At 37.2% G+C, this 25,295-nt stretch overlaps 1 protein-coding gene and 1 long non-coding RNA gene across 2 annotated transcripts; one reads left to right on the plus strand and one right to left on the minus strand.

Annotated features, from left to right (window-relative positions):
- Positions 1–1,967: 1,967 nt before the first annotated feature.
- On the minus strand, positions 1,968–7,393 carry LOC101737590 (hsp70-binding protein 1). Its single transcript, XM_004928921.5, has 6 exons — positions 7,036–7,393; positions 6,302–6,382; positions 4,686–4,878; positions 3,741–3,959; positions 3,210–3,365; positions 1,968–2,437 (listed from the first exon to the last, which is right to left on the minus strand). Exons 1-6 carry the CDS (start codon positions 7,144–7,146, stop codon positions 2,139–2,141), a joined length of 1,059 nt encoding a protein of 352 aa, XP_004928978.1. The 5' UTR covers positions 7,147–7,393; the 3' UTR covers positions 1,968–2,138.
- A 2,221-nt stretch (positions 7,394–9,614) lies between these two features.
- On the plus strand, positions 9,615–21,936 carry LOC101737503 (uncharacterized). Its single transcript, XR_209879.5, has 3 exons — positions 9,615–10,039; positions 18,359–18,437; positions 20,054–21,936. It is a non-coding gene; the product is annotated as an uncharacterized LOC101737503 (long non-coding RNA).
- The last annotated feature ends 3,359 nt before the right edge of the window (positions 21,937–25,295 follow it).

Below are 25,295 nucleotides of genomic sequence, written 5' to 3' on the forward strand. Positions count from 1 at the left end.
GGGTGGGATTTGCTAACAGCTGCCCGAGCGCCTCCGAAGGAGACCTAACAACTGGAGAGCAGCTGCTTCGCGAATGAATCTACTACCGGTTCGTAATCGCAACCCGCTGAGAAGATCCGGCGAAAAACTCAGCGAGCTGATGCATGAGTTAGGTTGCACGTCGACCGCTTTGTCGAGTTTTATTAGCTTCAGACGTATGTATGTAACGGAATCTTTAAACATGATTTTGACCCCCTTCAAAACGTCGGATTCACTCGAAATTTGGTATACTTATTAAGGACCGATGACAATTCAAAATTTACAAAAAAATTTAAAAAATTGAGATTCAACTAAAAAATAGAAAATAAATAATATTATAGTTTAAAAAAACTAAAAAAATACGTTTTTATAGAAAATCCAACTAAAAAATAGAAAATAAATTTTAATAAATTTGAATTAAAAATAGTGTAAGAAAAAATAATTTTATTGTAAAAAAAGCGTGGTGTGCATGGTATGAGTAGTTTTATGTTATAAATATTTTATGAACAGATATGAGTAGAAGGGTTATTTTGATAATATCCTGAAAAGCACCCCATGCTTTTTTACAATGAAATATTTTTTTCTTACACTATTTTTAATTCAAATTTATTTTCTATTTTTTATTTGGATTTTCTATAAAAGCGTATTTTGTTAGTTTTTTTAAACTATTATTTATTTCGTTGAGAATCCATTGTTATTAAGTTACGATCGAAGCTGGCAGTTTTCAGTTTGTGTATCCCTTCGCTTCTCACCAAATAATCTTATCTAACGCGACATCAATCTTATATTTGCGGACTAATGCAAAGTCAATCTGCACAAATAAATGATGTCCAGGCTCTGGTGGCGGCGTTGTTAGTAGGCAGTGGCACTTGTCAAGGATAGTGGCGGTTAACAAACAATCGACCTCACGCTTGAGGTCGGTTCTCGTTCCTATGTTAAAGTTCAACAGACACTCATATCATGGTGTGCCGGCTGAAATTAGCTTATTATGAATTTAATAAGAATGCAATATATCGAGCGATTACGAGGTAAGTCAGTCGGACATAGCTCGTCATCTATACTAATATTATAAAGAGGAAAGATTTGTTTGTTTGTTTGTATTGAATAGGCTCCGAAACTACTGAACCGATTTGAAAAATTCTTTCACTGTTGGGACACTATTCCCGAGTGACACAGGGTATAATTTTTTTTGAAAAAAATTAGTGATCCTTACTAAAACTACAATAATGTAACCCAAGGTGTAAAAAAATTACCTTAAATATTCTTTACATCGCGTGCCCTGCGAAAACTATTGATGATAAAATAAAATAATGTACTACGACTTTGTACGACGATTATTATTTACAAAAAGTGTCAAAAACGTCAAATATCGTTGAAATTTTTGTTAAATACCCGAGCGGAGCCGGAGCGAGCCGCTAGTGAAATATAATAGCAGACGCGTAATAAGCAAGAACTACGAAATATTTTGAATTTTCGAAATTTGATCGTTGCAAAATGAAGGACAGAAATGGCCACCTTTGGCTTTTATGCAGGCCTTTAATCTATTTAGCCACGAATCTATGGATTTGCGCACGGTTTCCAAGGGAAATTTCGCCACTGCTTGCCCAAAAAATTTTTAAGAGACTCAATGTCGCCGTGTCGCTTAGAGCAGGCCCTGTCCTCTAAAACTGACCACAATTTGAAGTCTAAAGGGTTGGGGTCTAGGTTAAATGCGGGTCAATTTTCAGCTCTTATAAAGTCCGGAAGGTTGGTTTCAAGCCAGGCTTGGGTAGTTCGTGCCTTGTGACCAGGTGCAGAGTCCTGCTAGAAAGTCCACGGTATGTTTTTAGACGTCTATGGGCTCCTATAACCACTCAACACCGGACAGACCGTGAGCCTGTCATCTAATCTGCAACTAAAAAACAACACACAATTTTCTGAAAATGTAATAAAATAAATAAAACTCTTAATAAAAAACTTAAGCATTTTTTACATCTCAACAAATCAAATATGAATCTTTCATTGACGTTTAGTTAGCAAGTTAACACTCTTCTGCGGTAGGTGGGCCCACTAAATTTGGTGGGAACACTGAGTCCACGGCACAAGAATATTTCGGAACACTTTCATTAAGACCCCTCGCACTATCTATCGGCTTCTTCAACCACGATCTCCACTGGCTTATGCCCGACAAACACCTTCCTGAGGATCTCTTCACAATACTCCTTTTCTTCCGTAAAACTTTCCAGCTCAGGGTGTCCTAAGTGTTGTTCTAAAGTCTCCTTCAAGTGTAGGGTGGGGTCCCGGCATTGGTCCAGGACCCTGGGGTCCAGGTCCTCGAGCAGAGTGCAGAGTAAGTTCAGGAAGTGCTCACTGGTCGCGTCACGACCCCCTCTCAGTTGTTCAGCTATGGTCCTGACTACATTGTGCTGGATGAACTGCTCTGGAAATACAATTTCAGATAGTTAATGCGAGCACAGGTTTCCTTCTCTTCTTAATACGCTTCTTATTATCTTCATACGTATGTTAGTATTTATCTAACGGAATCTTTGATTGTGATTTTGACCCCATTAAAAACGTCGGATTAAGTCGAAACTCGTCGGTTTTACTGGTGGTAGGACCTCTTGTGAGTCCGTGCGGATAGGTACCACCAGCCAGCCTATTTCTGCCGTGAAGCAGTAATGCGTTTCGGTTTGAAGGGTGGGGCAGCCGTTGTAACTATACTTGAGACCTTAGAACTTATATCTCAAGGTGGGTGGCGCATTTACGTTGTACATGTCTATGGGCTCCAATAACCACTTAACACCAGGTGGGCTGTCAGCTGGTCTACCCATCTAAGCAATAAAAAAAATATATGCGAAGTTAGCACCGAGCATCGTATGACACTGGGTCGTTGACCTCTGACATCAGCTGATCTCTACATGTTACTACTGTTCCTGGTTTTGTCTTTGCCTATCACATTACCGAGACACAAGACTTCATATTTTGAATGTCATCGCAAACCTTAACATGATGTCAGAGTTCATTTTTAAACCCATTTCACTAGCTTCTTTATATTGCACATTGGCTGTCCATTCAAACCGGAACTGTGCCTTATCGACAGTAAGTAAACCGTAACAGTATTATACTGGTAACCCTCCTTATAACACGGTATTGTACAACGGTGAGCTCGTCCACCCATTTAAGCAATAAAAAAAAATAAAAAAACCTGGTACCTTTAGCGTCGCTGTATTGGCTGGCCAGGTACCTGATGAGGAAGGCGGCCTTGGTCCTGGCGGAGGGCTCGTCCTGCGCCAGCGCCGCCCCCAACGCCCCGCACCCCCCGCGCGACACCAGCGAGCGACACGCGGGCGAGTACTCGCGGCAACCGCCTGCACCACATACATGTGTTTGTTGTAAATACACAAATCTGCTCTGCATATTCCAACAAGAGGAATGGAATTTACTGCTGGTAGGACCTCTTGTAAGTCCACGCGGGTAGGTACCACAGCCCTGCCTATTTCTGCCGTGAAACTGTAATGCGTTTCAGTTTGAAGGGGGAGGCAGCCATTATACTTGAGAATTTAGAACTTATATCGCAAGGTGGGTGGCGCATTTAAGTTTATAGATGTCTATGAGCTCCAATAACCACTTAACACAAGGTGGGCTGTGAGCTCGACCACAACTATAAGAAAAAAAAGAAAAAAAAATTGGAACGGCATAGAACTGACTCTCCAACCCAAATCTGATATGATAAGAAAACTTACATGATAAAGCATATAGGCACTTGACGAGGGCTTCGCCTTGCTCTGATTGCACTAGAGTGAGTAGAACGTTCAGCAGACCGTACTCTAAGAACTTCTCCTGGCAGAACGGATTGTTCTGACAGAGCTCAGCCAGGACCGTACTGGCGAGGGCACGGACCTTCTCATTTTCGCTTCCATAGCATATTGGAAACATAGCAAACCCTCCCATCTTATAGAAGTCTGGAATTGAATAAAAATGAATCAAATTTTAGTATGAACACACAATAACCTTCACCTTCCCAAATTCCTGCCATTATCGTCGCTAATTTTAGGAGGGTAGAGGATATTTATTGTCAGCCTATACCAGATAGAATGTCATATTGCAATAGTATTAAGTGTCTACCTTTTTTTTCAATATAGGTGGCGAAATTCTCTAAACCAGGGATTCGCAAACAGTTTCAGGCAAGAAACCCCTATTCTAAAATAATCTGCCAGTTCAGATCTAGATAGGGATTACTTTTAAAATCTTTAGTTTTTGTCCTGTTAATACAAAATACTTACCAATTTACGAACTTAGCAGTTTGGTTAAGTTATCGTGTGCGTAAGTGCGACAGTGCGTATTGACCACTTCAGGATTCCCTACGCTAGACCATGAACTGGTTTGTCCAACAAAGGCAGTAAAGCAAATTAATATTAAAGTAGTCAAAAATTTGCCAAAAAGTTCACTTATTTTATACAGGTTTAATCTCAGAGCAATTATCATTTTCTAAAGTACATTATCATTTTCTAAAGTACTTTTTTTTATTGCCCTTACAGGCAGACGAGCATACGGCCCACCTGATGCTGAGTGATTACCGTCACCCATGGACTTCAGCAATGCCAGGGGCAGAGCCAAGCCATTGCCTAGAATTAAAAATCTAGTTATGCTAGTACCCTGCCAAGTATTTAGTTAAATTAATATCTCACCATTTGCTGTATCAATATCGTCAATATATTCAAGGACATTGTCAAAAGCCGCCTGTACGTCTTCTGGTAGTGGTTCCCCAAACTGTATGCTACGAATCCTTTCAGTATTGGTGAGAATTCTGATGGCGTTCAGTAACACTTCAGCAATGTTCACTGTCAGACTCTTTAGGGCGTCTTCAAGGAATTTGCGTCTCTGGAAAACATAATAATAAGAATTTACATTATTCAAACTGTAAGATAATTTTAATTATGTTACCAAGCAATGAGTTTAAAATTATAATGAATTTTTTTTCCGGTCACCGTTCTCGTCGAACCCGTCGCTTGCGACGAAGGGCTCGACGAGTAAATTAACTCTCAGACACAGCCCACTGAGTTTCTTGCCGGATCTTCTCAGTGGGTCGCGTTTCCGATCCGGTGGTAGATTCTGCGAAGCACGGCTCTTGCTAGGGTTCGTGTTAGCAACGTCATCAGGTTTGAGCCCCGTGAGCTCACCTACTAGTTAGGGTTACGCTGGAATAGCCTCTCACGGCTACCAGCTTAGGTAGGAAAAAAAAAAAAATTTTTTTTTTTCAGTCATCCACTCATGGGCTACTTGATATTTAAGTAATTAAAACAATTCCAATTATAATAAAAATTATTATAGAACTTAATTCTTTCTTATTTTGGTTATTTTGTTATTATTTATTTTAGTTATTTATATTAGTTATTTATATTTATATTATTTAGTTATTTATATTATTTTTATATTAGTTATTTATATATTTTAATTATAATTTTGGTTAGAAAAATCAGTAGATATCTGTGGGAGTTAACCCCCAGTATAATTCCATCATTTAACATGAGCCACTGAGTATCTAATGCTGTAGAATATAGCTTCTCATTCCAAATTGAGTATCACTACAACACAAAGATCTCCATAGCCAAATAACTTTTTAAAAATCCTATCTGGTTTGAGAGTACTTTAGAGTATTTCATGTTGTTTGAATTTGTTTTTTTTATAACAAGTTGGTACATAACTTGCACAGTGTGTTGAAAGTTTAAAATAAATGCTTGTGTTAAGCAATAGTTACTATTTACTATTTATTTAAATTACTAGTTATAATACACATTTATTATAGTTATAGTTGTAGATAGTAATATTTATAGTTATAGTGTTGATTTTTAGACCTTGTCAAACCCCAAATCAGTTTTTATTGATTTATTTGATTTATAGCCACTTTGGCCATAGCAGTCTGCTTTAGGCCAGTGGCCTCATGCAGTATTATTACAAGTGTTATTTAATAGCTTCTTCAGTACAGTTAAATTATTAATAAAATATAAAAATGAATTGCTGTTCGTTAGTCTTGCTAAAACTCGGAACAGCTGGACTGATTTGGCTAATTGTGGTCTTGAATTATTTGTGGGAAGTCCAGAGAAGGTTTAAAAGGTAGACAAATATGAAAATGCTCGGAATTAAATAAAAATAACTATTTTGTTTTCCCTTTGATGTGTGTCCTGTCGGACGGATTTCTTTTGTTTGTTTCAAGTTTATTTTATACAAAAGTTTAGGTCTTTTATTTATCGATTGAGGCACTACGAAGGCTGCCGGGTCAGCAAGTTATTAATAAAATACTTACTTCATCATCAATTGGTCCTAATTCCGAGTTCCCTGGTGCATCTTCAGCTTTTGTGGCTTCCATTGCAAACCGTAAAAGTCCCTACAAATGTAATTTAGGTATATATTCTAAAGTAACTTAACCTTTTTTTCAGCCTACAAAAATATGGGAATAATTAATATTCAGGGATAAGTCAGACCCTACACTAAGATGTCCTCCATTTTTGGGAAACTAAGACTGATATTTTATATTTAAGACATTAATATTTAGATAATGAGTACCCAGACAACAAGCAAAACCTGTTATTCCCATGAAGATTTTTCCAAGATTTGAATACATAACCCTCAGTGTAGCAACTCAGTGCTCTAATTCCCATACCACTGAGTCTGAGTATTCTAGGAACTTTTTCTATTGAAAGAGTGATGTAAGAAAAGAAATTCAATTGCTTAACCCCTGTGAAGCAAAGATGAAAAAAGCTGAACAGTTTAAAATAAAAATGAGGAGTACATATATTTCCGACCATAGAAGTTCCCAATACAGTTCAAGACTTTTGTACATTGCAGATCAAATTGTCTGTCATGGAACTGGACACTATTTGTCTTAAAATCTGGCTATTTCTGCCACAAAGCAGTCATTTTCATAGCATGTGATAAATGACATGCTCACCTTAACAGTAAAGAAACAAGCTCAAGGGGTTTTATAAACATGATTTTATAGGTTATTTGCATAAGATTCATTTCTCTAAAAAATATTACTTGCAGGTTTCTTGGCTGCCTCGGCTGATTTGGTAGGACTTCATCTTGACTTCTTGTCGGATAAGTCAGAGCTCCGGCAATCGTGTTATTCTGCGTATTATTCGAACTCATCTTTTAGAAACTCAAATATTTTGTGAGATATCACTAGTACGTAATGGAATTCGAAATTGAGCTGTAAAGCCTACTGAATCACGACTGGTTTTATTTAAAAGTGTAATCCAGTTGATTCATCAAATATTTATTTCTAGAATTTTTACAAATCATCTAGAAACGTTTACAGTCGAACTTCATCGAATGTTTTCGAAACGCAAACCAAAAAGTGACATGTGACATGTGACACTATGAGTCACAGTGTCACATGTCACTTTTTACTATGACAGTTATAATTACAGATTCTAATACCACATGAAAGTAGATACCTACCAAATAAAAATATTGAAAAATCTAAATAAGACTATAATTTTTATGTTGGAATTTAACGAATTTCTTTATTGGTTTACCAACGCTAACGAGCTTACTAGCAACTTTAGGCTATTACAGCTACCCCACGGCGAGTAGGAGAGCTCACGGGACTCGACCTAAAAGACTTTGAGTGCTAACACTAGCCCTAGCAAGAGCAATGCTTCTCAGAATCTACCACCAGATCTGAATCTCGACTAACTGAGAAGATCCGGCGAAAAACTCAGTGGGTTTCAATAACTGTTACTTGCAGCTATGGATGGTAAGGGTAATAAATTTATTATTCTATTCTAATATAATAAAAATCTCAACATAACACACTTAAAATATTCATAACAGAACATTCACTTCACACCACTTGCTAGTGCTGTATTAGTGAGTTTTCGAGTGCTAATTTACTGCTTACCGCTTACATGATACTTACAGCTTGTATTTTAAACGTATCGATCGTATTTTCTCACGCGATCGGTCGCCTTTCTTTTATCCTACTTACTTGCAGCATCATCTTACATTCCATCAAGACATTTCCAATTTATTTCCTTGGTATCCCAGTAAGCTGTCATATTTGACATCACTTTTTTTTTCTTCTTGAAGAGGCAAGCGCAACTATTAAGAAACAGCTGTCGGCTGTCTCCATTTTTAGTTTATTATTAGATTTAGATAGGTATGAGAGTAAATAATTATTTATGTTTTAACTAACTAAAATCACATTACTGCTTAAACTTCCTTTCGTATTTTTTTTTTCTATTTTTAAATATCGAAACCGCCTAATTGAAAGAGATTATTTAAAGCTTATTTTGACACTCAACAAATGCATAGCTTAACATATTAAATAATACACTTAATACTTAAAACTTAACATCGTACATTAGTATTATGATGAAACACTGTTTTTTGAAAAACAACGAATTAGAAGTATTTCATATTCCATATGCCGTACATATGTAGGTCCTTTAAAATAAAAAAGCTCTCACTCTTGGCCTCCCTCTGTAAAAAGAAAGTGAGTGCATGTCAATACATGAAACCTACCTGCCAAGGGGGCAGAGTATGAAACCGTACATTCTCTTTTTTAAGTACCTATTACGTAGACATCCTCCATGATTTGATATTCACCCAGCACTTGAACTTGTTCGGAACGAAAGCTGTATTGTCAGGTAAAAATAATCAGAAATGTTCACTATCGATCTGAAGCAGTTTTGCATTTAGCAATTGTTTAGTTAGCTGAGGACCTTGATACCACGTAAATACCAGTGTGAAAAACTTAAAAGGAAGTTGGAATTAAATTTGGAAGAAAATCCCTCAATTTTATTACTTTGGCACAAACAGACTTTAGATAGGATGTAGAAAAATTTTCGCGTGTGGCCTAATTAATAACAAGCCCAACTAAAAATTTACTAAAATTAAAATAGACATTTTTAAGTCCTGCTTATTCTTTTCCCTAGACATTTGGCTAAACTAACAAAAATATGTTGTTTTTCTTTTTATTACTACTGATTACGGATTACGGATTACTGGCCCGTAGGCCTTTCCAGTTTCATCAGGAAGGGTGGGCGAGCAAAGGCTCAGCCAGGAGTGGTCGGATTTGCTAGCAGCTGCCCGAACGCCTCCAAAGAAGACCTAACTCAAGAACAGCTTCTTCGCGAATGAAACTACTACCGTATCGGAATCGCGACCCACTGAGAAGATCCGGCGAGAAACTCAGCGGGCTGACGCATGGGTTAAGTTGCACGTCGAATTCTTTGTCGAGTTCGACGAGTACGGTTACCGGGGTCCTTAAGCCTGCTCCTAGTGTTAGAGCTGAAGGCGTCTAATCCAACAGGATCCGTAAGGACGTGTCTAGGGCATCGACGTGGCGACGGTGATTGGCTCCTGCGTGAGCAGGATGCGGGGGGGTAGTCAGGACGACAACGATAAGGCGATTATCATGACCGTTAAATTTTCATCGGTCCTTGACATGTAGGCAAATTTGCAAGCTAATCGGACGCCATGAAGTCAGTGAAATTGCGGTCAAAATTCAGTTACGCACACAAATACGGGTCACATAATAAAGGCGTGTTACAAAATAAATGAAAATACAGTAGCTATGAATGACGAGAGGCATAGACAATTATGAGGAGAGTGACTCGAAAGAGCGGGATTATGTGATCCAGGCATAATCATCAAGATCGTTGGCTAACGGTTAAAATTATCTTCTGCATTCAATAAATTTTGTTTAAATGCAAACCGTTCAAGGAAATATAGGTCAACAATATCCAATGACGCTGTTCGAAGATAACACGGATCATAACCTACATCTCTGTGGATTAGATACAGAAATCGTAATGATAAATTTGTTTCTTGATAACTTATCTAGAGATAAATAGTGTCGACTATGCATAATAACGTTGTATTTCAACAACCACCTTCAGAGACAAACATATCTTATTTTCGTTTTGTTATCTCATTAAATATCTTCGGTTTAGTATTTATCAACAGAATTGATTTTATGACTGGTTTTTGTTGTTTTAAGTTTTAAATCGTCGCTGGATGTTTCTTTGTTTGAAGGGTAAGTTTAATAACTATATATCAATACGTGAAGCAAAAACTTTGTATCCCTTTTTACGAAAATTGCGCGGCCGGAGGACTATGAATCCACACTTATAGAGAATATAGAGAAGTGCACAATGCTATTTTTTTTAAATAATGCATAAAAGATACATTAAATCAATAAAGAAAACATTACACACACTACATACCATGTATTTGACGCAAACACGCATACATACTATTTATTATCAAACTTTTGTTCTTGACGTCTGTTGTCAAATTGAGAATAGATTAAATATGGGTTGTCTTTGTTAATATTTTTTATAGTGTAGTCTTGGCGAAATTTGTGATTATAGAAGTATAAAATACAATCATAATAGTGTACAAACTTACAATTCCAATTAATTATAGTCGAATTTCGACTACTGCGGGACCTCTAGTTTTAATAATTCTCTCCTTAGCAGATTTCGGGCACAGCAACTGCTTTAATTCCGATTCTAATTATTGTCTTATTACTTCCTATTTATCAGGAAGGATACAAACAGTAGATGTGAAAGGTAATAGATCTTCAGGCACCACGTTGAAAATGGGTGTACTTCAGGGTTCCATTTTGGGTCCTTTTTTATTTCTAATATATATAAACGATTTGCCTAGTTTTATTGAGTCCCGACACGAGGTCGCAGGTATTATTCGCAGATGATACATCTTTATTATTTAAAATTAAACGACAATTACAAGTCTATGACGAAGTGAATGATGCGATTTCGTGTGTGGTTCATTGGTTCCGTATCAATAACCTATTATTGAATAGTAAGAAAACTAAATGTATTAAATTTACTTTAAAATGTATTAAATCATCTTTAAATGTGAGACAAGTAGACAGTAATTTAATTGTTTCTGAGGAATCATTGGAGCTTGTTGAGTCAACCGTATTTCTTGGTATAACAGTGGACTCCAAACTGCAGTGGGGACCTCATATTCATAAATTGGCGAGTAAGCTCAGCTCTGCAGCATACGCAGTAAAAAAAATTAGAATGTTAACAAATGCGGACACGGCTCGTTTAGTTTACTTTAGTTACTTCCACAGTGTCATGTCCTATGGCATTTTGCTATGGGGCAACGCGGCCGATGTAGAAATGATATTTATTCTGCAGAAAAGAGCTATACGTGCTATTTATAACATGCACTCAAGGGAATCCCTGAGGGAAAATACATAATAGAAATACTAGGAACAAACACAGGCTTGTTGTGCCGATGAGTAGGTTACATAAGATACGAAATTCATTCGGGTGTTTGTCTGTGCGCCTGTACAACAAAATCCCACAAGATGTTCAGAACCTACATATACATAGGTTTAAGAAAACTATTAAAGAACATCTGTGCAATAAAGCTTACTATAAAGTCAATGATTATCTAGAAGATTGCACAAAGTGGGAATGAGTTGCTCGCTCCGGGCATTTCAATATTGTAAAATTGTTATGTTATAATTACTTATTGTAAAAATGAATATTTAAAATAATCTAATATTTAAAAAAAAAAAAAAAATTACATGCCCGCTGAGTTTCTTGCCAATTCTTCTCAGGACGGAGGCTAGTTCTTGTGAATTGGCGGTAGTTCTTTTGACGTTCAACAAGTATGTACTTTCATTTATGTTGAATAAAACTTTTTTGATTTGATTTGATTTGATTTGTCACGGTGTGCTTGTGTGGCGTTAATAGCCAATTTTTATTCCTAAACGTTAGTGTACAATGCGGACATTTCAAAACACACTATTATAACGCAACTTTAAAATTAAAGTGGCTTAACTAAAAATTGTAAGAAAATGAGTTTTATACTTTGAAAGACTTATAAACGTGTATTCTATCAGTTAAAAAAAATTAATTTAAATGGTCTAGAAAAGGACAAAGTACACTTTTCGTTTCTTTTAAATCAAACGAATATCTTAAACTTTAAGGTGTCCGCTTTAAGGCTTAAAGTATTAAAACTGCTGGTGGTAGGACCTCTTGTGAGTCCGCGCGGGTAGGTACCACCATCCTGCCTATTTCTGCCGTGAAGCAGTAATGGGTTTCGGTTTGAAGGGTGGGGCAGCCGCTTTAACTATACTTGAGACCTTCAAACTTGTATCTCAAAGTGGGTGGCGCATTTACGTTGTAGATGTCTATGGGCTCCAGTAACCACTTAACAACCAGGTGGGCTGTGAGCTCGTACAACCCATCTAAAAAATAAAAATAAATTGAAATTGAAAAATTACAATTCTTCAATTAGATTTTTGGCGTTTATCAAAAATCCAGAATTTACAATTAAGCCACTTCAATTTTAAAGGTGCGATAATAGTTTTAAGATAAAACATAGCGCAAAAGTTTAATAATATTCGAAACTACGAGACGAAACGGCACTCAATCCCGTTAAAATTCCATTCGTAGTAAATCTCACGTCGGTTCGTATATTATTTTGATTAGCTGGCCCAACTCTATCCGCTATGCTGGCTGATATTTGATTTGACGATCGCCATCAAGCTTCACAGACTCATCCGCTAGGCCAATCTCAAGGTTTCTGAATGTTCATCGAAATAGGTTTTGCCTTTTCTGAGTCTGTAGGGACATACACACACTAACCTTCTTAAAGTAAAAATCGATATATCGTCGCTGTCAAACCAAAATCTGCTATGTGCAAAAACTATATTTTGGAATTAATTAATTTATATGAAGGTGAATTTTTAAGAACTATATCAAATGAAATCTATAGATAAATATTAAAGCTATAGATACTTAACAATTTTTTTTATCCTGTAGATAGATAGGGCTGTGAACTATACGAAAAGGTAAAAAAGTAAAAATCTCAAAGAGTGGACATAGCAGATTTTGGTTTGGTTTTATTTAAAATCGTAATTCCTTTGTTATTGCCCAAATGGTTGAACCTTGTACCACCCATCTCGAGGCCTGAGACCGAAGCCTCAATCGTGTTGTTTATTTGTCGCCCCACCCTTCAAATTGTAACGCGGCTGAAGTGGGTCTTCGTAGTAACCGCAGCCTCAAGATCTCAGAATAAAGAATTTGAATCAAAATTTTGTCGAATCATAATCGCGCTCAACTAAGGCTCGTAGTACCACCACATGTCTTTGTGTGTCGGTCCATTCTTGTTCTTATCTTTTTTTGAGTCACCAAACAGTTAACAGCAAGTAACAGCTTGGCTATTCCATGAGCGGCGGTGACCACACATCATTATTGGGACCGTATGCTCATCTATACATAGGCGGCACTGAAAATTTCGGGAATTAACGAAGTGACACAACATTACTATTTAAAAATGTATTTATTGCTTTTCGAAGTATTCTCCGCGAAATTTGACACATTTTTCCATACGATGGAACCAATCATTGAAGCAACCATTCCATTCGGAAGTTGGGGTCTCCAAAATGGCCGTTTTGTAGGCGTCCACAGCTTCTTCAGGTGATGAAAATCTCTGTCCACGCAATTTATTCTTTATTTTAGGGAAAGTATAGAAATCATTAGGGCTTAGGTCGGGGCTGTACGGCGGATGGTCTAATAATTTTATGTTTTCTTGCTCTAAAAACTCTTATGTTCTGTGCGCGGTGTGAGAACTCGCATTGTCGTGATGGAGGATGATGCGGCGGTTGCAGTTCTCTTTACAGAGTTCAGAAACGACCTGTGGCAAACAAATGCTAGCATACCATTCTGCATTAACCGTTCTTTGTCCCTCAAGAGGAATAGTTGTAACATGGCCGGTTTTGGAGACAAACGTGGCAACCATTTTTTTTGCAACACTCCGTGAACGAACAATTTTTGTTGGCTTTAACTCATTTTCGAATACCCAAACTCGTGACTGGTTTTTTGTTTCGGGTTCGTACGCGTATATCCAGGATTCGTCACCTGATACAATGCTGTATACAGCATTTGAGGATCCTGCGTGGAATCTTTCGAGAGTTTTGACGCACCAAGTAACGCGAGCCGCTTTTTGCTCTTCACAGTGCGAATGCGGTATCCATCGGGAAAACAACTTTTTTACACCTAATTGTTCATGCAAGATTATTTGTATTTGACTCATGCCAATGTCTAAAGTTGCCTGAATTTCGCGGTATGTCACATGTCGATCTTCCTCAATCAGCTTACGCACAGCATCAACGTTTTCTTGGGTGACTGCAGTTTTTGGACGATCTTGACGGGGATCATCACTGAGCTTAACACGTCCACGTTGAAACTCAGCAAACCAGCGATAAATTGTGGTTTTGGATGGGGCTTCATCACCAAATGCAGAAATCATCCGGTCAACACACTGTTTTTGTGTTAAACCACTTCGAAAGTCATAATAAATCATCGCTCTTGAATTTTCTCGAGTCAATTCCATTTTCTCAACGACTAAACAAGTTTGACAAAACCTCGTGACAAGACCGAGAATCTTTTTTTAAATAAATAAATGGTATTCGATTTTTAAAACCAAGGAGTTTTCAATTAAAAAGATTTTAATATGACAGGAACAGTGGAAATATTCCATTCCCGATACTTTTAGTGCAGCCCTCGTACTAATATATAAATCTACAGTAGTTATTACGGATGTTCCGTAGTAACTACTGAACCATGCATCCGATTGACTTGAAACTTGGTATCCATGTAGAAAATGCATGTACTTAATGGATAGGCTAATATTTATATGAGTGTTGGACTCCCTACACCAGTTGCGGGGGCGTTAATGATGAGAATCTTTGTGGGGGTGAGAAATAATAATGTTAATGTTGAATGCCCAGCGAAGCGGACGGGTACAACTAGTCTGCCTATAACCATAAAAAACGTGGCTGAATGGAATTTTTATACAAGCAAATAAATTATGTTTAATCACTTTATTATCTAAAATGATTAGAAAAAAACTATTTCAAATTGTTTTCTGACGTCATGAAACTGTTAAGATTAAAATAGTATAAATACGGATTTGCGACATACTTTTGACATCGCTCACTTTAGTTTCCCTAAAATAATAGGGAGTTTAAATAATTGACTTTTTTTATTGCTTATGTTTGTGGATGAGGTCACGGCCCACCTGTTGTTAAGTGGTTACCGGAACCCATACACATTTACAACGTAAATGCCGCCACCCACCTTGAGACATAAGTTCTAAGGTCTCAGTACAGTTACAACTGGTGCCTTACCCTTCAAACCGAAACGCATTACTGCTTCGCGACAGAAATAGGCAGGGCGGTGGTACCTACCCGTGCGGACTCACAAGAGGTCCTGCCATCAGTAATTATGCAAATTATGATTTTGCGGGTTTGATTTTTGTTACACGATGTTATTCCTTCACCGTGGAAGTCAATCATTTTGATAACTACGTATTAGCAAAAATGGTACTTGCCAGCGGGATTCGAACACCGTTGCATCGCTAGATACGAATGCACCGGACGTCTTATCCTTTAGGCCACGACAGCTTCAAAATATTGTATGTTGTCTCCATTGATATATAAACACGGTTTTTTAATACATCAATGGTTGTCACGCATTTTTTCAAACCTCTGTTTCCACGCATAGTCTATGGTAGGGTGTCACACAGCATACCAGCCATTACGTTTAATTAAAAGAGTTTTTAGAAATCTCTAGCTATATTAAAATTTCCAAAAGCAATCTAAGTAAACCTTAGTGCACATGTTTTTGTGAAATTGGTTGTTGCCTCCCATATATTTTTTTTGTTTGATCTCAATACTCCACTGTTTAAAGACTCATAGGGCCTTCCAAATTAGATTTAAATAGGGGCTGCCTTTCAAAAATGTATTAGGTAACTCCTTTTTAACCATTCTGTTGTATTACCTAACGGACATTTTTTGTTGCGATGTAATGGCGGCCATTTTGAAATACAAATGAAATATCTTACGTTGTTTTTCTATGAGTTCTGTAAGCGGATATTAAAAAATAGATCGATGTTGTTCACAAAATCATGAGATTAGTGATATTTTTATATCCATATATAATAATATAATACTTTCTTATCATTGAGATTTTATTGAGAAACTACCAGAAAACAAATACAAAAGAATGATAATAAAGAGATAAGATTAACACACAACTTGTTTTTTGTTATGTGAAAATAGATTTCTTAACTTTTGAAACGATAGAAAAATGGTGCGTTTTTAATAAATTAGGTACTGATAGAATGATTATTATTATATTAATCAGGTATCAATGTTATTGCAACTGTTACGACCAAAAAGCGCTGACTTAAGCGAATTCGTTTTTATCAAGCAATTTTGATATTATAATTTGTTTTAGTGGTACGATTTTCATACGTAAATATCTTATGACTAGAGACAGACTACTTCGGCAAAGCAGCGCGACAAGATATCTCTCTCATCGTGGCCGCCGCTAATTATTATACACCCAGTCATTGCGGCCGCGCACCCCAAAGCCGTCGTCGCCCAAAACATGTCTAGTCGGATCCCCCAGATCCACTCTCGGTGCTTTCAGACCCTCAAGCACCGGTCACCGTCCTCGTCCAATTCGTCGATTACGACGAAAAGGTCGATGACCGAACTAACCCTCAGACACAGCCCACTGAGTTTCTCATCGGATCTACACGGTGGATCGCGTTTCCCATTCAGTGGTAGATTCTGCGAAGCACTGCTCTTGCTAGGGCTAGTGTTAGCAAATTCGCCAGATTAGAACTCCGTGAGCTCACCTACTCGTTCGGTGAACGTAGTATAACCCCTCGAGATTACTAGAATAAATAAAAAATACTAAATAAATTATATTAAAGCTATTATAAATTGACTACGCAAATTTTATGTTCAAATGTTTATTGATGACTAGCTGATCCGGCAGACTTCGTAGTGGCTCAATTGATAAATAAAAGACCTAAACTTTTGTATAAAATAAACTTAAAACAAACAAAAGGAATCCGTCAGAATTTGTTTTCAAAGGGAAAACAAAATAGTTATTTTTATTTAATTCCAGGCATTTTCATATGTATCTACCTTTTAAACCTTCTCTGGACTTCCACAAATAGTTCAAGACCAAAATTAGCCAAATCGGTCCAGCCGTTCTCGAGTTTTAGCGAGACAAACGAACAGCAATTCATTTTTATATTTATTGATGATGATTGAGGGATTACTCTAACAGCTCCCCGAGCGCCTTCAAAGGAGACCTAACAACTCAAAATTGACTGCTTCGCGAATGAATCTACCACCTAATCGGAATCGTCAACTGTAAAGTGATTATTGTAAGAAACTAACCATATTAATAAAATCCGATGAACGAATACGAAATAAAAGTAAGTCCACAAATTAAGGAGGTTGTTTTTTAGTGTCGGATTAGACTGAGAACGCACCATATTGTAATCTATACATATAAATAAAATTGGAGTGTCTGTTTGTAATATTGAAATAACCGCTTTTTACTACATGCATATGAATATATATACGGTACCTACACCAAAATAACATTTTTTACAATTTTTGTCTATCTATCTATCTGTTTGTTCCGGCTAATCTCTGGAACGGCTGGACCGATTTTGACGAGACTTTCACTGACAGGTAGCTGATGATACAAGGACTAATTTAGGCTACGTTTTTTAGACTAGCTTCGCCCCGCGGCGTCACCCGCAGTACGACAATAACCGCGGGTAACATCGCGGGACTCAACTATTTCAATAATAAAATTTAATGTTTCCGAAGCGAAGCGAGGGCGGGTCACTAGTTAATTAATATAATTATTGTCAACGTTAAAAAGTGCGATTCATGATTACTATCGCGTTGCGAGAATGCTTGGAAACATTTAGGATATATGTTATTATAAAGATCGATCCGTTCCATGTTACCAAATATAAATACTCGCTACTACCATACAAACTGTTATCCTATGACTATAAGAATATTTAATAAGATACCAAACAGCATAAGAGATCTTCCTTTAACTCAATTTAAAAGAAAATTATATTTATGGCTAATAGATAAGGCTTATTTATAGTGTGCAAGAATTTTTAAATGATAAATGTTGTACATAGGTAGTGAAATATTAGAATAAGAAGTGATAGAATGTAAAAATAGATAGATTTAGTAAATTTTGTGTTAGAATTAATATAAAAATAAGTTAAATTTTCGCATGCCTAAACAGGCGAAATATATGAAACTATGTTCTATATCCACAATATCTTGTAAACTATATTTCTGGCGAATAAAGATTTTCTTCTTTTCTTCTTCTTCCAAAAAAAAAAATACATAACTTCTAAACACATTTCCTACTATTCGATTATTAAGAAATACTATGCTTTAACTATCCGATGCATTGTTACTAAGGTTTTGTCAAAATCGAGTTAATGACTTAAGTTAATTTTTTTCTAGGTTATTTAGTCCAACCATCTATTGATTGAGCCCGTCACTAGGGGTATCGGCGCAACACCAATCCTCACTTCAGCTTTAGGTACGTATATCTCACACATCAAAAATCATTATTGGCTGACTCGGTGGTACAGTGGTTGGCGTCAATGACTGCTTGGCCCATGGGAATGGCTTCGATTCCCACATCAAGCATATATTCGTGTGATGAATTCGTAAAGAGTAAACATATACAGTAATAGTATAGATATAGTATAGATATAGATATAGTTTTAAAAGTCATTGAATAAATTACCATAGATACAGAATTGGTAAGAATGGAACGTATGAAAAAAGTGTGGAACGGAGCGTTAAGATGCGAGTGAGAGAAAACGGTAAGTTAAAGGAAAAAAACCATGATAGAGATAAAAGCAAGATGTCGAAGACGATTGAATGCGCAAGTAACTACAGTCGGCATCAATGCGCCACTTTGACAAGGCGGCACGACACGAAAACCCTCTTGTCGTGGCCGCCGGAAATTAAATACCCGATCCTGTGGACCAGTCGACGTCGCCCTAAGCACGTCATTACGGATCCTCCCGATCCATTAAGTGCTTTTAGGTACCTCAAGTATCGCTCATCCTCCTTGCCGAACCCGTCGCTTGCGACGAAGGGCTCGACGAGTAAATTACCCCCATAGACACAGCTCACTGAGTTTCTCGCCGGATCTTTTCAGTGGGTCGCGTTTCCAATCTGGAGGTAGATTCTGCGAAGCACTGCTCTTGCTAGAAGTCAGTGTTAGCAACACCTCCGGTTTGAGCCCCGATAGCTCACCTACACGCTAGGGTAAAGCTGAAATAGCCTCTCAAGTCTATCAGAATAGGTAGGGAAAAAAAAGTGCATTGTGTAAAAAAGGTGTCAGATAATTTTTAAAATAATAGTCTTATTTTATGCGTCACGACGCAATTCTACATAGATAATAAATACACTTAATAATTAAGATAAATAATTACTGACATGTCACTCTTTAGAAATAAGGTATTCTTTCTTTTATTCGTTCTAAATTTAATGCGAGAGGAACCACGGAGTAATATCTAGTGTAGAATGAAAGAGAATTGACTAAAAAATATCTGAACGTTAGATCAAACTACAATGTTCCTAAGGATTTTTTAATAACTATGTCGTGTATGTTTCAACCATCGTTTCCGTCAACTCGGTATGCATTTTTACGTTGCGTATGCCAAGTAAATTAAAAATAAAAAATTGTTTAAAAAAACTAACAAAACACGCTTTTATAGAAAATCCAACTAAAAAATAGAAAATAAATTTTAATAAACTTGAATTAAAAATAGTGTAAGAAAAAATGATTTTATTGTAAAAAAAGCGAGGGGTGCTTTTCAGGATATTATCAAAATAACCCTTCTACTCGTATCGGTTCATAAAATATTTATAACTACTGATACCATGCACCCCTATTATCTTTAAACAATTATTTATTTTTCATTTTTTAGTTGAATTTCTATATTTCAAAATTCTTTTTCCATTTTTTTTTAATATTGAATTGTCATCCGTCCTTAATAAGTATACCAAATTTCGAGTTAATGCCACGTTTTGATGGGGTTCAAAATCATGTTCAAAGATTCCGTTACCTACTAACATACTAACATACATACGTATGAAGCTAATAAAAGCGTATTAAAAAAGATCCGCCGCGCATTCCAGGTATGGCGCCTCGTCAAGACCTTATATCCCCGCCGCCGGTATCCCTTTCTGGAGGCACCAGGGCTCCGCCGCCGCCTCGTCCGGGTCGTCTCCAGAGACCACCACACGACCACCCAGCAGTCTACCTGCGCCCTGACCCACCCAGGTCCAACGTCAACAGGGTATCCAGTCCGCAATAATTCTACACGATTCTGGAACAATGTGGAAAGGAGAAAAGAAGAAAAAAACGTGAATAATTTATTAGATTTTTGATTAAAGATCTTTCTAACGATTTTTTGGACGGTAAAATGTGAAATTTTGATTTAGAAATGAAAAAAAACGAGTTACGCTTTTATTGTGCTTAATAAATAAAACATTTGGCGTGTGACTTTTGCGACAACAAGCAGTTGGATAACAGTTTTTTTTATTGCTTAGATGGGTGGACGAGCTCACAGCCCACCTGGTGTTAAGTGGTTACTGGAGCCCATGGACATCTACAGCGTAAATGCGCCACCCACCTTGAGATATAAGTTCTAAGATCTCAGTATAGTTACAACGGCTGCCCCACCCTTCAAACCGAAACGCATTACTGCTTCACGGCAGAAATAGGCAGGGCGGTGGTACCTACCCGCGCGGACTCACAAGAGGTCCTACCACCAGTAAACAATAATTTTTACCAATTTTTTTTTTTAAATAAATTAAATTAATTGTTGAACAGTTGCCTTAATCATTACAGAGGCCATTTGTACACCACTATTGTATTGTATTGAATACGGTGTTAAGTTTTTTTTTATGTATACTCAGAATTAAAAAAGTATTCATGCCATTATATTGGCATGAAATAAAGAAAGAATGGCCTGGATCATTTGGTGCAATAATAGTTTGGAGTAATGGGAATGCGGCTTAAAAGATTGAGGTTGCATAGTAATTTTAGAGTAATACTACAGTAAGAAAACTGATATATTTTTATGAAAATTTGATGAACTCTGTTTTGAAAATATGACCAATGTAAATGATAACAAACTTCCTTATTCGAATTGTATTTTAGAGCGTTCTGACCGAAGAGTATTATCACACTAAAATATCGTATTACACTATTGGGGCTTAAGAGGTCCAATTGTAAATACAAACTATCAAACAAATAAAAACTCATCAAATCAAAACCAAAATCAAAAAAAAAAGCCAGCCGTTTAGGAGTTAAATGACTAACGCAGGTACAGAAAATTTATATTTATTTATAGAAAATTGGGGTACAGGGGGACCAAAGACCGGTACGGTGTGATTGTGCTCATGATTTACGACTCTACGGTCGCAATCTGTAAATTTTATGTTCATTTTTATATTTCATACACCTTATTTAGCAATGAATCGATTATTTGTACACTGTGAGATAATGCAAGTTGCCAAGTGATGAGGTTAAGTAAAGCTTGTAGGCTTCACGTTAAAGGCTCAGGCAGGCTCACAAAATATTAAATGCGAAATACGAAATATCCGAGGCGTAATTATTTCTTCTTCTTGCAATCTGCAAATTAGGATTTTACAGTGGTTCCCTTGCGCTGAATTTTTTTTAAAACAATTTTAAGTTTCGGATCTGTCATTCATAATTTTATAGAATTAATAATGTCAAACATAATATGTAATAGAATATTCTAGAATTTTAAACTACTTATGTAATGAAGACAAATAATGTTTTAATTCAGAGGAGGAAATTGTGGTAGTTTCTTCATCTAGAGTTTTGAGATCCATTAACGTATTGTAGTTGTGTTTTTTGAAGTGTAAGTATGTAAATTTTCTTAGTTATTAATAATCATACTATTGATTAATTTTAGTTCTATCTAGTCGTTATTGTTTAGTTGATAAAAATATTAATTATTAGAGACTATTAAATTCTGTTTGGAACAATATTTTTAGTTTTTATTGTTCGTCCAGGCTATGCCTGTATCTTTGATTTACTTTTTTTTTAAATGTTTTTAGATTAGTAATTTCTTTTAGTTTTTGAATAATATTCGAATAGAGTACAATGTAGATTAATAGAGAATACAATAGACTTGTTATGTTTTGTGTAATTTTTTTCTTGTTTCATAATTGTGTGGACGAGCTCACGGCTCAAGACATCTACAACGTAAATGCCACCACCCACCTTGAGATATGAGTTCTAAGGTCTCAGTATAGTTACAAGGGCTGCCCCACCCTTCAAACCGAAACGCATTACTGCTTCACGGGAGAAACAGGCAGGGTGGTGGTACCTACCCGTTCGGACTCACAAAAGGTCCTACCACCAGTTTGTGTCGATGGACTGGTGATGGGTCGTTGACCAGTCAGGGTCCACCGCCCAGAGACCATAAGGAGAACGCTGCACGAGAAGATCGAAATATTAATTAATAGGCTTGTGGCGATAGTAATCACAGAACACAAGATATTTAAGAGATGCTTGAATCTCGCTTACGACATTTTTAAAATAAGCCTGCATATATACAAGATCCGAACAACAACAGTCCTTGGCCGCCGGTAACTACATCGCCTCGATCCTGCGGACAGAATGGAAAGCAGTCGACGTCGCCCAAAACACGCCCACTCGTTAGTGGATCGGGAGGATTCGAAATGACGTGCTTTTAGGTACCTACCTCAAGCACCGGTCATCGTTCTCGTCGAACCCGTCGCTTGAGGAATTGCTGCTTGCTGGGCTCGACGAGTAAATTAACCCTCAGACACAGCCCACTGAGTTTCTCGCCGGATCTTCTCAGTGGGTCGCGTTTCCGATCCGGTGGTAGATTCTGCGAAGCACGGCTCTTGGTAGGGTTCTTAGTTTTCCAATTACAGAGCATAATGCGACTCAGTGACGCACAATGCCGAATTATGCTGAAGCTTAATTGGAACGTGAATTAGTTTTCAAATGCATCAGCAGAGTGCGCTAAGTTAGCACAGTTTTAATTAACATTGATTATTTCTAAGAAACTACGACGAAAGGAAAGCCTTACAATTTTTTTCAACATTAAATAATATTACTAACGATAATATAAACAAAATTTCGATCAATGCCAACTTAAAGAAAAAACACTTGTCAATTTTCTGTCACTGAGTCGGTATCGATTGCGAGTATCACGCGAGAGCAGTACTTTTGAGAGTGCTCGATTGTGCGAAGCGTTGCTGTAGCTGGAACATTCAACGTTGAGCATTATGCCGCATAATGCGCTCTTGTGCTGTAATTGGAAAACTACAATTGTTAGCGACGTCGTCAGGTTTGAGCCCCGTGAGCTCACCTACTTGTTAAGGTCACGCTAAAATTGCCTCTCAAGGCCATCATGACCGACGAATACCAGCCGCTCGGTGAAAGATCTTCCCTTCGTCGTATACCTCCACGGGTTAACATACAGATTTAGTAATAAAATTCGTTCGCGAACTTTTTGTTTTACGGTAAAAATATCAAGATAGTGGAACGAAGGTCTTGGGCTCACACGCCTGGTTTGCGTTATGTAACTATAACATTTAGATACATATATGTATGTGCATGTCGCGTATAAGATGTCACTCCCGTTTAATACCTACCTACTATAATTGATTGACGACAGTAAAAATAAGCTTCACTCACCCGTGTCACAAACATTTTAGACTAGAAGCTAGAAATGTCAGAATTTCAGTGAAAGTATTTAAATTTGTTTTAATTTCTTTCGAAAGGACTCTAGTTTTTTCTGTATGGGTCATGGTATATTTTTTTAAAGTATACATCTAATATTTAAAGTGTGTAGAAAAGTATCGCTAACATTGTGCCAAGAGCGTCGCCGGATCTTCTCCGATAGTAGACATAATCGTGACCCAGCTACTCTAGAGCTGATAGCCCACATTCGCAGACATTCCTAGAATTGTTAACAAATCCCATCCCTTCCCTTAGCCCGTGCCCATTTTCCCATACTAGTGACGCAGAAAGAACATCCGGGCGACAACACAATATAATATACCATAATGGCATCATATAATTATTGTAAAATTATCAATATTACTATTCGTGTTTGTCTCTGAATGTAACAAAGGGAATATATTTAACCGAGCGTGTGAAATTGCTCGATGCTCGATATATGCAGACAAATCTTGAAAATATCGCTAGTTTTTTTTTTCTACCTAAGCCGATAGCCTTGAGAGGCTATTTCAGTGTAACCTTAACTAGTAGGTAAGCTCACGGGGCTCAAACCTGACCACATTGCTAACACGAACAACCTAGCAAAAGCCGTGCTTCGCAGAATCTACCACCGGATCGGAAACGCGACCCACTGAGAAGATCCGGTGAGAAACTCAGTGGGTTGTGTCTGAGGGTTCATTTACTCGTCGAGACCTTCGTCGCAAGCGGCGGGTTCGACTAGAACGATGACCGGTGCTTGAGGTGCCTAAAAGCACCGTTAGTGGATCGGGAGGATCCGAAATGACGTGTTTTGGGCGACGTCGACTGCTTTCCATTCTGTCCGTAGGATCGGGAATGTATCGCTAGCGATAATCGGGCATCTGTCTGATATCTTGTGTTCTATGATACTCACCCACCACATCTCCATTTAAGAACATTGTAATAATTTTTAAAGCAATTAGACCAAAAAACAGTGATCTCCAAGTTTATGAGACTAATCTAGCTAAATACACAATGGTGTGAATTCAAACATGTCCGGCTCTCGGCTGAGCTGCTCGTGCCGCTCTGTGCTCTGTCCAGTGCGGCAACGTCGCGCGATCGATCGCACGCCCGCTGCCGGTTGCCGCGTGAAAGGCACCCAAATACTCCCAATTATTATTTTGTTGCAATGCGTACATGCGTACGTGATACCAAAAAAAAATTACAAAAACTGTTATAAATTCCTATAATGCGCCATCAATCTATATACAGGGTGTCCCAGAAAGAATGTATAATCCTGAAATAACTCATATTAGAGATATTAATAGTAGAGATATTGGGGACACAAAAAAAAATCACAGGTAGTATGTAAGTACCCAAATTACGTATTTAAATAAAAAAGTTGATATTTTCCATATTGTTGTGCGTTTCTGGAATATATAACAGCTATAAATGAATGAAGTCCATAGGCCTTTTGGTGTTATAATATTCTAAATGGACTTTAACTAAAGAATATGCAGGAAATCGTATGAGTACCTAGTGTAATTTTTTATAAAAGTTAATCTGAACTTAAATTTTAATCATGAAATTTGGTATTTTTTCTTTATTTTTAATTTGGGTATTACATAAGTTTTTTTTTTTCGATGTAGTCAGTAGCCAATTTTTTTTCGT

The sequence above is a fragment of the Bombyx mori genome, chromosome 16 (genome assembly GCF_030269925.1).
Source record: "Bombyx mori chromosome 16, ASM3026992v2".
Lineage (NCBI taxonomy): Eukaryota > Metazoa > Arthropoda > Insecta > Lepidoptera > Bombycidae > Bombyx > Bombyx mori.